General features: G+C 49.7%; 1 protein-coding gene across 1 annotated transcript in view; it reads right to left on the bottom strand.

The window, feature by feature from the left end:
- LOC139575406 (Golgi apparatus protein 1-like) overlaps positions 1-15411 on the bottom strand; it is a 105579-nt gene that overhangs the window by 38919 nt on the left and 51249 nt on the right. Inside the window, exons 9-13 of the mRNA XM_071400342.1 lie at positions 14468-14589; positions 11695-11796; positions 10034-10187; positions 3439-3576; positions 803-889 (exon numbers count right to left, since the gene is read on the bottom strand). Of these exons, the coding sequence (XP_071256443.1) occupies positions 803-889; positions 3439-3576; positions 10034-10187; positions 11695-11796; positions 14468-14589 (603 nt within the window). The remainder of the gene's footprint in view (positions 1-802; positions 890-3438; positions 3577-10033; positions 10188-11694; positions 11797-14467; positions 14590-15411) is intronic.

Genomic DNA, 15411 nt, shown 5'->3' with positions numbered 1-15411 from the left:
AGTACTACTGTAACTCATACTATATAATATAGTACTAATGTAACTCATACTATATAATATAGCACTAATATAACTCACACTATATCATATAGTACTAATATAGCTCATACTATATCATATAGTACTAATGTAACTCATACTATATAATATAGCACTAATATAACTCACACTATATCATATAGTACTAATATAGCTCATACTATATCATATAGTACTAATGTAACTCATACTATATAATATAGTAATAATATGACTCATACTATATAATATAGTAATAATAACCTATACTATATAATATAGTACTAATATAGCTCATAATATATAATATAGTAATAATATGACTCATACTATATCATATAGTACTACTATAACTCATACTATATAATATAACACTAATATAACTCATACTATATAGTAATAATATAGTTTGGTATTTGTGTAATTTATTTTATCCAGTCTTTTTTGCTCATCTTTATCAAGGGTGCCAACCATTCTGGAGCCCCCTGTACGTCCAACATGCAGACAGTGATAGTGGTGCCAACCATTCTGGAGCCCCCTGTACGTCCATCATGCAGACAGTGATAGTGGTGCCAATAATTCTGGAGCCTCCTGTACGTCCATCATGCAGACAGTGATAGTGGTGCCAATAATTCTGGAGCCTCCTGTACGTCCATCATGCAGACAGTGATAGTGGTGCCAATAATTCTGGAGCCCCCTGTACGTCCATCATGCAGACAGTGATAGTGGTGCCAACCATTCTGGAGCCTCCTGTACGTCCAACATGCAGACAGTGATAGTGTACCTCAGACTGCAGCTCTGTCAGGTTGCCCACCACCTCTCCACACCCTGACAGCAGGTCTTCCAGGTGGTCCTGCAGACACTCCAACTCCTAGAACACACACACCATCACAACACCATCACACGCCGTCACACACCGTCACACACACCATCACAACGCCATCACACACCATCACACACACCATCACAACACCATCACACACACCATCACAACGCCATCACACACACCATCACACACCATCACACACACCATCACACACACCATCACAACGCCATCACACACACCATCACACACACCATCACAACGCCATCACACACACCATCACAACGCCATCACACACACCATCACACATCATCACACACACCATCACACACACCATCACAACACCATCACAACGCCATCACACACACCATCACACACACCATCACACACGCCATCACACACGCCAACACACACCATCACAACACCATCACAACACCATCACAACGCCATCACACACACCATCACACACACCATCACACACACCATCACACACGCCAACACACACCATCACAACGCCATCACACACACCATCACACACCATCACACACACCATCACAACGCCATCACACACACCATCACACACACCATCACAACGCCATCACACACACCATCACAACGCCATCACACACACCATCACACATCATCACACACACCATCACATACACCATCACAACACCATCACAACGCCATCACACACACCATCACACACACCATCACACACACCATCACACACGCCATCACACACGCCAACACACACCATCACAACACCATCACAACACCATCACAACGCCATCACACACACCATCACACACACCATCACAACGCCGTCACACACGCCGTCACACACGCAGTCTTCATATACATCAAGCAAACACAGTCAGTATTTGAGAAGCCAAGGGCAGTAATACATGATTGTCTATGGAGAGATACATCAAGCAGACACAGTCAGTATTTGAGAAGCCAAGGGCAGTAATACATGATTGTCTATGGAGAGATACATCAACCAGACACAGTCAGTATTTGAGAAGCCAAGGGCAGTAATACATGATTGTCTATGGAGAGATACATCAACCAGACACAGTCAGTATTTGAGAAGCCAAGGGCAGTAATACATGATTGTCTATGGAGAGATACATCAACCAGACACAGTCAGTATTTGAGAAGCCAAGGGCAGTAATACATGATTGTCTATGGAGAGATACCAAACCTTGAAGGAGAGGTGGAAGTAGCCTTGGCTGGTATAGACCGTATACCAGGGGACTTACAATATCCTCAAAACTATTGATTTGAAGTTTTCAATAAAAAGGTGATTAATTGTAGCTACTATGCTGCTGTTCCTCCTCTGTTCTCCCCCCCCTCTGCTCTGTGGACACATGCTGCTGTTCCTCCTCTGGTCTTCCCCCCTCTGCTCTGTATACACATGCTGCTGTTCCTCCTCTGTTCTTCCCCCCTCTGCTCTGTGGACACATGCTGCTGTTCCTCCTCTGTTCTTCCCCCACTCTGCTCTGTGTACACGTGCTGCTATTCCTCCTCTGGTCTTCCCCCCTCTGCTGCTCTTCCTTCAGAAAAGCCTGCATCACAACTTTGTTCATTTGCACAATTTCTCTCGTTCACTTTCTCTTGTAAATGTCCACACTCACCGACAATGACATTCGGTAGCTACTAGCTATGCTAACATTTACTAGCTATGCTTAGCTACTAGCTATGCTAACATTTACTAGCTATGCTAACATTTACTAGCTATGCTAACATTTACTAGCTATGCTAACATTTACTAGCTATGCTAACATTTACTAGCTATGCTAACATTTACTAGCTATGCTTGTATAGCTTAATGAGCTGGATTTACCTGTTTTCGCTCATTAGCATTTAGCTAACAGCTTCTATGTGATTTCCCTATCAGTTTGTGCTTATTTTGTTAGCATTCTGGTAAGAGGCCCAATGGCTCTGCAGGTATGAGAGAAGAACGGTATGGACATCTGGATACCGCCCCAGCCTACTACAAGCCTATGTGGAAGGATCTGATGGTTATGACACATTGGGAGAACCTTTATTGGTCGCTCTCCCAGAATGCCCAGGGGTTGGTTTAAGACATTGGCAGCTCTCCCAGAATGCCAAGGGGTTGGTTTAGGACATTGGCCGATCTCCCAGAATGCCCAGGGGTTGGTTTAGGACATTGGCCGATCTCCCAGAATGCCCAGGGGTTGGTTTAGGACATTGGCAGATCTCCCAGAATGCCCAGGAGCTGATTTAGGACATTTAGTGCTGATTCTCCACCCTTTTTTAGTAGTGTGCAAGTGCACACTATCTCATGGATTTAGAAGGATCTGACTGGCGTACCCATTGGCTGGAAGGGGTTGTCCACCATTCTTAACTCCATGTGAGAAAGTGTGCAGATTTACACTTTGGGGGAATTGGGATGAAGCCAAAGTCTCTGTCAGGTAAAGCTGTCCTCCTACCTGGTCGGTCATACAGCGCGCGCGCGTGTGTGTGTGTGTGTGTGTGTGTGTGTGTGTGTGTGTGTGTGTGTGTGTGTGTGTGTGTGTGTGTGTGTGTGTGTGTGTGTGTGTGTGTGTGTGTGTGTGTGTGTGTGTTACCTGTCCCGTGCCAGTCTTGTCACTGCACCACTTCCCCAGGTCAGTCAAACATCGCTTCTGGAGATTAGGGTCCAGTTTCACATCTAGCGCCCTCTGGTGGAGGATCCTCTGTACCTCCACCTTACAGTCACGAGATAGCTACACATACACACACAGGGTACACACACACATACACACACAGGGTACACACACACACACACACAGGGTACACACACACACACACACAGGGTACACACACACACACACACACACACACACACACACACACACACACACACACACACACACACACACACACACACACAGGGTACACACACACACACACACACAGGGTACACACACACACACACACACATTAGTGATATACACACATACCACTGGAAGGTAATTTTTATAACAGAACAGATAGATGGGATGATCACTGGGTACCAGGATGTCATCTGGTCAGACAATATTGTAGCCATTTATGTCCATCAGATTCAGCACGGGGCTTTAAGAACAATCACTGTCTTTACCAACCACCACCTACCACTGTCTTTACCAACCACCACCTACCACTGTCATTACCAACCACCACCTACCACCTACCACTGTCTTTACCAACCACCACCACCACCTACCACTGTCTTTACCAACCACCACCACCACCTACCACTGTCTTTACCAACCACCACCACCTACCACTGTCATTACCAACCACCACCACCACCTACCACTGTCATTACCAACCACCACCTACCACCTACCACTGTCTTTACCAACCACCACCTACCACTGTCATTACCAACCACCACCTACCACCTACCACTGTCTTTACCAACCACCACCACCACCTACCACTGTCATTACCAACCACCACCACCTACCACTGTCATTACCAACCACCACCACCACCTACCACTGTCATTACCAACCACCACCTACCACCTACCACTGTCTTTACCAACCACCACCACCAACTACCACTGTCATTACCAACCACCACCACCTACCACTGTCATTACCAACCACCACCACCACCTACCACTGTCTTTACCAACCACCACCACCACCTACCACTGTCATTACCAACCACCACCACCACCTACCACTGTCATTACCAACCACCACCACCACTGTCTTTACCAACCACCACCTACCACTGTCTTTACCAACCACCACCTACCACTGTCTTTACCAACCACCACCTACCACTGTCTTTACCAACCACCACCTACCACTGTCTTTACCAACCACCACCACCACCACCACCTACCACTGTCATTACCAACCACCACCACCTACCACTGTCTTTACCAACCACCACCTACCACTGTCATTACCAACCACCACCACCACCTACCACTGTCTTTACCAACCACCACCTACCACTGTCTTTACCAATCACCACCTACCACTGTCTATACCAACCACCACCTACCACTGTCTTTACCAATCACCACCTACCACTGTCTATACCAACCACCACCTACCACTGTCTTTACCAATCACCACCTACCACTGTCTTTACCAACCACCACCTACCACTGTCTTTACCAATCACCACCTACCACTGTCTATACCAACCACCACCTACCACTGTCTTTACCAATCACCACCTACCACTGTCTTTACCAACCACCACCACCACCTACCACTGTCTTTACCAACCACCACCTACCACTGTCTTTACCAACCACCACCTACCACTGTCTTTACCAACCACCACCTACCACTGTCTTTACCAACCACCACCACCACCTACCACTGTCTTTACCAACCACCACCACCACCACCTACCACTGTCTTTACCAACCACCACCACCTACCACTGTCTTTACCAACCACCACCACCACCTACCACTGTCTTTACCAACCACCACCACCACCTACCACTGTCTTTACCAACCACCACCTACCACTGTCTTTACCAACCACCACCACCACCACCTACCACTGTATTTACCAACCACCACCTACCACTGTCTTTACCAACCACCACCTACCACTGTCTTTACCAACCACCACCACCACCTACCACTGTCTTTACCAACCACCACCTACCACTGTCTTTACCAACCACCACCACCACCTACCACTGTCTTTACCAACCACCACCACCACCTACCACTGTCATTACCAATCACCACCACCACCTACCACTGTCTTTACCAACCACCACCACCACCTACCACTGTCATTACCAACCACCACCACCACCACCTACCACTGTCTTTACCAATCACCACCACCACCTACCACTGTCTTTACCAACCACCACCACCACCTACCACTGTCATTACCAACCACCACCACCACCTACCACTGTCATTACCAACCACCACCACCACCTACCACTGTCATTACCAACCACCACCACCACCTACCACTGTCATTACCAACCACCACCACCTACCACTGTCATTACCAACCACCACCAACTACCACTGTCTTTACCAACCACCACCACCTACCACTGTCATTACCAATCACCACCACCTACCACTGTCATTACCAATCACCACCACCACCACCTACCACTGTCATTACCAACCACCACCACCACCTACCACTGTCATTACCAACCACCACCACCACCTACCACTGTCTTTACCAACCACCACCACCACCTACCACTGTCATTACCAACCACCACCACCTACCACTGTCATTACCAATCACCACCACCACCTACCACTGTCTTTACCAACCACCACCACCTACCACTGTCATTACCAATCACCACCACCACCTACCACTGTCATTACCAACCACCACCACCACCTACCACTGTCTTTACCAACCACCACCACCACCACCACCTACCACTGTCTTTACCAACCACCACCACCTACCACTGTCATTACCAAACACCACCACCACCTACCACTGTCATTACCAACCACCACCACCTACCACTGTCTTTACCAACCACCACCACCTACCACTGTCTTTACCAACCACCACCACCTACCACTGTCATTACCAACCACCACCACCACCTAACACTGTCTTTACCAACCACCACCACCTACCACTGTCTTTACCAACCACCACCACCTACCACTGTCATTACCAATCACCACCACCACCTACCACTGTCATTACCAACCACCACCACCACCTACCACTGTCTTTACCAACCACCACCACCACCACCACCTACCACTGTCTTTACCAACCACCACCACCTACCACTGTCATTACCAAACACCACCACCACCTACCACTGTCATTACCAACCACCACCACCTACCACTGTCTTTACCAACCACCACCACCTACCACTGTCTTTACCAACCACCACCACCTACCACTGTCATTACCAACCACCACCACCACCTAACACTGTCTTTACCAACCACCACCACCTACCACTGTCTTTACCAACCACCACCACCACCACCTACCACTGTATTTACCAACCACCACCACCTACTACTGTCTTTACCAACCACCACCTACCACTGTCTTTACCAACCACCACCACCACCTACCACTGTCTTTACCAACCACCACCACCACCTACCACTGTCTTTACCAACCACCACCACCACCTACCACTGTCATTACCAATCACCACCACCACCTACCACTGTCTTTACCAACCACCACCACCACCTACCACTGTCATTACCAACCACCACCACCACCACCTACCACTGTCTTTACCAATCACCACCACCACCTACCACTGTCTTTACCAACCACCACCACCACCTACCACTGTCATTACCAACCACCACCACCACCTACCACTGTCATTACCAACCACCACCACCACCTACCACTGTCATTACCAACCACCACCACCACCTACCACTGTCATTACCAACCACCACCACCTACCACTGTCATTACCAACCACCACCAACTACCACTGTCTTTACCAACCACCACCACCTACCACTGTCATTACCAATCACCACCACCTACCACTGTCATTACCAATCACCACCACCACCACCTACCACTGTCATTACCAACCACCACCACCACCTACCACTGTCATTACCAACCACCACCACCACCTACCACTGTCTTTACCAACCACCACCACCACCTACCACTGTCATTACCAATCACCACCACCACCTACCACTGTCATTACCAATCACCACCACCACCTACCACTGTCTTTACCAACCACCACCACCTACCACTGTCATTACCAATCACCACCACCACCTACCACTGTCATTACCAACCACCACCACCACCTACCACTGTCTTTACCAACCACCACCACCACCACCTACCACTGTCTTTACCAACCACCACCACCTACCACTGTCATTACCAAACACCACCACCACCTACCACTGTCATTACCAACCACCACCACCTACCACTGTCTTTACCAACCACCACCACCTACCACTGTCTTTACCAACCACCACCACCTACCACTGTCATTACCAACCACCACCACCACCTAACACTGTCTTTACCAACCACCACCACCTACCACTGTCTTTACCAACCACCACCACCTACCACTGTCTTTACCAACCACCACCACCTACCACTGTCATTACCAACCACCACCACCACCTAACACTGTCTTTACCAACCACCACCACCTACCACTGTCTTTACCAACCACCACCACCTACCACTGTCTTTACCAACCACCACCACCTACCACTGTCATTACCAACCACCACCACCACCTACCACTGTCTTTACCAACCACCACCACCTACCACTGTCATTACCAACCACCACCACCACCTAACACTGTCTTTACCAACCACCACCACCACCTACCACTGTCATTACCAACCACCACCACCACCTACCACTGTCATTACCAACCACCACCACCGTCATTACCAATCACCACCACCACCTACCACTGTCTTTACCAACCACCACCACCTACCACTGTCATTACCAATCACCACCACCACCTACCACTGTCATTACCAACCACCACCACCTACCACTGTCTTTACCAACCACCACCACCTACCACTGTCTTTACCAACCACCACCACCTACCACTGTCATTACCAACCACCACCACCACCTACCACTGTCTTTACCAACCACCACCACCACCTACCACTGTCATTACCCACCACCACCACCACCACCTACCACTGTCATTACCAACCACCACCACCACTGTCATTACCAACCACCACCACCACCACCACCTACCACTGTCATTACCAACCACCACCTACCACTGTCTTTACCAACCACCACCACCACCTACCACTGTCATTACTAACCACCACCACCACCTACCACTGTCTTTACCAACCACCACCACCACCTACCACTGTCATTACCAACCACCACCACCACCAACACCACCTACCACTGTCATTACCAACCACCACCTACCACTGTCTTTACCAACCACCACCACCACCTACCACTGTCATTACCAACCACCACCACCACCTACCACTGTCTTTACCAACCACCACCACCACCTACCACTGTCTTTACCAACCACCACCACCTACCACTGTCTTTACCAACAACCACCACCTACCACTGTCATTACCCACCACCACCACCACCTACCACTGTCATTACCCACCACCACCACCACCTACCACTGTCATTACCAACCACCACCATCACTGTCATTACCAACCACCACCATCACCTACCACTGTCATTACCAACCACCACCACCTACCACTGTCTTTACCAACAACCACCACCTACCACTGTCTTTACCAACCACCACCACCACCTACCACTGTCTTTACCAACCACCACCACCACCTACCACTGTCATTACCAACCACCACCACCTACCACTGTCTTTACCAACCACCACCACCACCTACCAACCACCACCACCACCTACCACTGTCTTTACCAACCACCACCACCTACCACTGTCTTTACCAATCACCACCACCACCTACCACTGTCTTTACCAACCACCACCACCACCTACCACTGTCATTACCAACCACCACCACCACCTACCACTGTCATTACCAACCACCACCACCACCACCTACCACTGTCATTACCAACCACCACCACCACCACCTACCACTGTCATTACCAACCACCACCACCACCACCTACCACTGTCATTACCAACCACCACCACCACCTACCACTGTCTTTACCAACCACCACCACCACCACCTACCACTGTCATTACCAACCACCACCACCACCACCTACCACTGTCTTTACCAACCACCACCACCACCTACCACTGTCATTACCAACCACCACCACCACCTACCACTGTCTTTACCAACCACCACCACCACCTACCACTGTCTTTACCAACCACCACCTACCACTGTCTTTACCAACCACCACCACCACCTACCACTGTCTTTACCAACCACCACCACCACCTACCACTGTCATTACCAACCACCACCACCTACCACTGTGATTACCAACCACCACCACCTACCACTGTGATTACCAACCACCACCACCTAGTAATGGGGAACCATGGGAACTCCTCCAACATGTAATCTACCATAGCAGTAATGTGGAACCATGGGAACTCTTCCAACATGTAATCTACCATAGCAGTAATGGGGAACCATGGGAACTCCTCCAACATGTAATCTACCATAGCAGTAATGTGGAACCATTTGCTACTCCTGAATCTTACCCGTCGTCCCTGCTCCTCGGTGCGGTAGGCATGGCGATAGAGACACGAGAACACGGCCCCAGGTGGCATCAGCTCGCTGGTCTCGTTCCAGCCGTGGGTGTGGCACAGCCGGGCAGCGTCACCCTGGCACTTCTTATACAGGATGGGGTCCAGTCTGGTAGAGAGGAGAGAGTTAGACAGTCTGGCCACCAGGGGGCAGTAGAGAGTTAGACAGTCTGACCACCAGGGGGCAGTAGAGCGTTAGACACTCTGACCACCGGGGAGCAGTAGAGCGTTAGACAGTCTGACCACCGGGGAGCAGTAGAGCGCTAGACAGTCTGACCACCGGGGGGCAGTAGAGCGCTAGACAGTCTGACCACCAGGGGGCAGTAGAGAGCTAGACAGTCTGACCACCAGGGGGCAGTAGAGCGCTAGACAGTCTGACCACCGGGGGGCAGTAGAGCGTTAGACAGTCTGACCACCAGGGGGCAGTAGAGCGTTAGACAGTCTGACCACCAGGGGGCAGTAGAGAGTTAGACAGTCTGACCACCAGGGGGCAGTAGAGCGTTAGACAGTCTGACCACCGGGGAGCAGTAGAGCGCTAGACAGTCTGACCACCAGGGGGCAGTAGAGCGCTAGACAGTCTGACCACCAGGGGGCAGTAGAGAGCTAGACAGTCTGACCACCGGGGGGCAGTAGAGCGCTAGACAGTCTGACCACCAGGGGGCAGTAGAGAGCTAGACAGTCTGACCACCAGGGGGCAGTAGAGAGTCAGACAGTCTGACCACCAGGGGGCAGTAGAGAGCTAGACAGTCTGACCACCAGGGGGCAGTAGAGAGCTAGACAGTCCACTAGATGAGCCAGCTGCACAGTCTCAACTGGTTCAATCATAAACATTCATGAAAAAAGAAACATGTTGTTAAAGCTGTACTATGCAGAAATCGCTCCGCCATTTCCTGGTTACTAATATTATAGGGTTGACTTACTTCCAGTCTCTAGAGATGAAGTACTGCAGCTCCAGTAGTCTGCGTTCACAGTCAGGGGTTAGGGGTCAGAGGTCATGGTTGACTTACTTCCAGTCTCTAGAGATGAAGTACTGCAGCTCCAGTAGTCTGCGTTCACAGTCAGGGGTTAGGGGTCAGAGGTCATGGTTGACTTACTTCCAGTCTCTAGAGATGAAGTACTGCAGCTCCAGTAGTCTGCGTTCACAGTCAGGGGTTAGGGGTCAGAGGTCATGGTTGACTTACTTCCAGTCTCTAGAGATGAAGTACTGCAGCTCCAGTAGTCTGCGTTCACAGTCAGGGGTTAGGGGTCAGAGGTCATGGTTGACTTACTTCCAGTCTCTAGAGATGAAGTACTGCAGCTCCAGTAGTCTGCGTTCACAGTCAGGGGTTAGGGGTCAGAGGTCATGGTTGACTTACTTCCAGTCTCTAGAGATGAAGTACTGCAGCTCCAGTAGTCTGCGTTCACAGTCAGGGGTTAGGGGTCAGAGGTCATGGTTGACTTACTTCCAGTCTCTAGAGATGAAGTACTGCAGCTCCAGTAGTCTGCGTTCACAGTCAGGGGTTAGAGGTCAGAGGTCATGGTTGACTTACTTCCAGTCTCTAGAGATGAAGTACTGCAGCTCCAGTAGTCTGCGTTCACAGTCAGGGGTTAGGGGTCAGAGGTCATGGTTGACTTACTTCCAGTCTCTAGAGATGAAATACTGCAGCTCCAGTAGTCTGCGTTCACAGTCCTCCACCATCTTTTCTGTATACAGGTGCTCCATCAGGCAAGACAGGATCCTACACACACACACAATATGGCAATGATTTTATCAACCAATCAAAAAGGTCACAATAAATCCCAAGATACACCATGACGTCGCCACAGAACTAGAGGTTCTGTTTCTATGGACAGCAAATGCAGCTTTTTAGAAAGATTATTATATTCATAATTTTTTTTCCTTTATCCCTTTTTCTCCCCAATTTCGTGGTATCCAATTGGTAGTTACAGTCTTGTCCCATCACTGCAACTCCCCTAGAGACTTGAAGGTCGAGAGCCGTGCGTCCCCCAAAACACAACCCAACCAAGCCGAATTGCTTCTTGACACACTGCCCACTTAACCCGGAAGCCAGCCGCACCAACGTGTCGGAGGAAACACCGTACAGCTGGCCACCGTGTCAGCGTGCATTGCGCCCGGCCCGCCACAGGAGTCGCTAGTGCGCGATGGGACAAGGACATCCCTGCCGGCCAAACCCTCCACTAACCCGGACGCCGCTGGGCCAAACCCTCCACTAACCCGGACGCCGCTGGGCCAAACCCTCCACTAACCCGGACGACGCTGGGCCAAACCCTCCACTAACCCGGACGCCGCTGGGCCAAACCCTCCACTAACCCGGACGCCGCTGGGCCAAACCCTCCACTAACCCGGACGCCGCTGGGCCAAACCCTCCACTAACCCGGACGCCGCTGGGCCAAACCCTCCCCTAACCCGGACGCCGCTGGGCCAAACCCTCCACTAACCCGGACGACGCTGGGCCAAACCCTCCACTAACCCGGACGCCGCTGGGCCAAACCCTCCACTAACCCGGACGACGCCGGGCCAAACCCTCCACTAACCCGGACGACGCTGGGCCAAACCCTCCACTAACCCGGACGACGCTGGGCCAAACCCTCCACTAACCCGGACGACGCCGGGCCAAACCCTCCCCTAACCCGGACGACGCTGGGCCAAACCCTCCCCTAACCCGGACGACGCTGGGCCAAACCCTCCACTAACCCGGACGACGCTGGGCCAAACCCTCCCCTAACCCAGACGACGCTGGGCCAAACCCTCCACTAACCCGGACGACGCCGGGCCAAACCCTCCACTAACCCGGACGCCCAGGTCAATTGACTGACAACACATTCTCATTTCCAGCAGCGACCTGGGAAACAGTTAGAGTGGAGAGGAAGGGGGATGAATGAGCCAATTGGAAGCATCTCCATCCCTTTACAACCACAACTCTGTCTAGCAAAGAGCTGGGAGATTAAAAAACAGCCTTAGAACAAACAGAGATGTGAAAGTTCACTGCTGCCCAGCCTGAACATATTACTGACACTGTGTCCGGTCTGAACCCCTCCCCGACGCCGAGCTGAACCCCTCCTCGAAGCCGCGCTGAACCCCTCCCCGACGCCGAGCTGAACCCCTCCCCTCCCCGACGCCGAGCTGAACCCCATCCCCGACGCCGCGCTGAACCCCTCCCCGACGCCGCGCTGAACCCCTCCCCGACGCCGCGCTGAACCCCTCCCCGACGCCGAGCTGAACCCCTCCCCGACGCCGCGCTGAACCCCATCCCAGACGCCGCGCTGAACCCCTCCCCGACGCCGAGCTGAACCCCTCCCCGACGCCGAGCTGAACCCCTCCTCGAAGCCGAGCTGAACCCCTCCCCGACGCCGTGCCCGGCACGGTTTTCTGTTTTTTTACATTTGCTGATAGCCAGAATGTCAACATGTAACGAGTACTTGTGGGTGTCAGGGAAAATGTATGGAGTAAAAAGTTAATTTTCTTTAGGAATGTAGTGAAGTAAAAGTTGTAAAAATATAAATAAAGTACAGATACCCCAAAAAACTACTTAAGTAGTACTTTAAAGTATTTTTACTTAAGTACTTTACACCACTGCCGACCCGAACATATTACTGACAAAGTGCCCGGCCTGAACAGAAAGAAAGAAAAGAAAGAAAGAAAGAAAGAAAGAAAGAAAGAAAGAAAGAAAGAAAGAAAGAAAGAAAGAAAGAAAGAAAGAAAGAAAGAGAGAGAGAGAGAGAGAGATACAGAAGAGAGAGGATGAGGAGGAGGAGGAAGTGAAAGACCGAGGCTTTTTTTGTTCGTTTATTTTACCTTATTTAAATAAGCAAGTCAGTTAAGAACAAATTCTTATTGACAATGACGGCCTACCCTGGCCAAATCCTAATGACGCTGGGCCAATTGTGCACCGCCCTGTGGGACTCCCAATCACGGCCAGTTGTGATACAGCCTGGAATCTAACCAGGGTGTGTAGTGACACCTCTAGCACTGAGATGCAGCGCCTTAGGCCACTCGGGAGCCTTTTCCTGCCAGTGGCATGTTGTTCAAGACAAAGACAACAGTGATATCCCTGACAGGTAACAAACCCCTTTATTCTGAACTGACTAACACGGCAGGAAAGACACAGCTGGAGGTGCCGCCAAACACCACAGGTACATTAGAAAAGACAGGTGTGTATTTATTCAGTGTCTGCGTGTGTCTGAGATTACAGTACTCACAAAATGTGTGTGTGCATGCGATTGTTCTTCTGTGTGTGTGTGTGTGTGTGTGTGTGTGTGTGTGTGTGTGTGTGTGTGTGTGTGTGTGTGTGTGTGTGTGTGTGTGTGTGTGTGTGTGTGTGTGTGTGTGTGTGTGTGTGTGTGTGTGTGTGTGTGTGTGTGTGTGTGTGTGTGTGTGATGGTACTCACATGGGGTCCCCGCTGCGGATGTGTTTGCAGGCAGTCTGGATAACAGACTCACAGGCTTCGTTCAGGGCCCGGTCTATCCTGTAGTCTGATCCAGGATCAGCTGACTGGATCAAGCTCTGGAGCTGAGGGACAACACAATAGCAATACTTCTTTATTTACAATAACAACACTACTTTATTTACAATAACAACACTAATTGTTTACAATAACAACACTAATTGTTTACAATAACAACACTACTTGTTTACAATAACAACACTACTTGTTTACAATAACAACATGACTTGTTTACAATAACAACACGACTTGTTTACAATAACAACACGACTTGTTTACAATAACAACACGACTTGTCTACAATAACAACATGACTTGTTTACAATAGCAACACGACTTGTTTACAATAACAACACGACTTGTTTACAATAACAACACGACTTGTCTACAGTAACAACATTACTTATTTACAATAACAATACTACTCGATTTTCAATAACAATACTACTCGATTTACAATAACAATACTACTAGATTTACAATAACAATACTACTAGATTTACAATAACAATACTACTAGATTTACAATAACAATACTACTAGATTTACACACAACTAGATTTAAACACATGTTTTAGTACCCTAAGGGCGGCAGCAGTGTATGAAAACACATACAAATACAGCCCCATCAGCCCCATCTCTCCATCCTAGTCAGTAGGAACAGTAAATACAGCCCCATCTCTACATCCTAGTCAGTAGGAACAGTAAATACAGCCCCATCTCTCCATCCTAGTCAGTAGGAACAGTAAATACAGCCCCATCTCTCCATCCTAGTCAGTAGGAACAGTAAATACAGCCCCATCTCTACATCCTAGTCAGTAGGAACAGTAAATACAGCCCCATCTCTACATCCTAGTCAGTAGGAACAGTAAATACAGCCCCATCTC

Source organism: Salvelinus alpinus, chromosome 5 (genome assembly GCF_045679555.1).
Source record: "Salvelinus alpinus chromosome 5, SLU_Salpinus.1, whole genome shotgun sequence".
Taxonomy (NCBI): Eukaryota; Metazoa; Chordata; class Actinopteri; order Salmoniformes; family Salmonidae; genus Salvelinus; species Salvelinus alpinus.
This window is presented reverse-complemented; position numbering and strand designations above follow the sequence as displayed.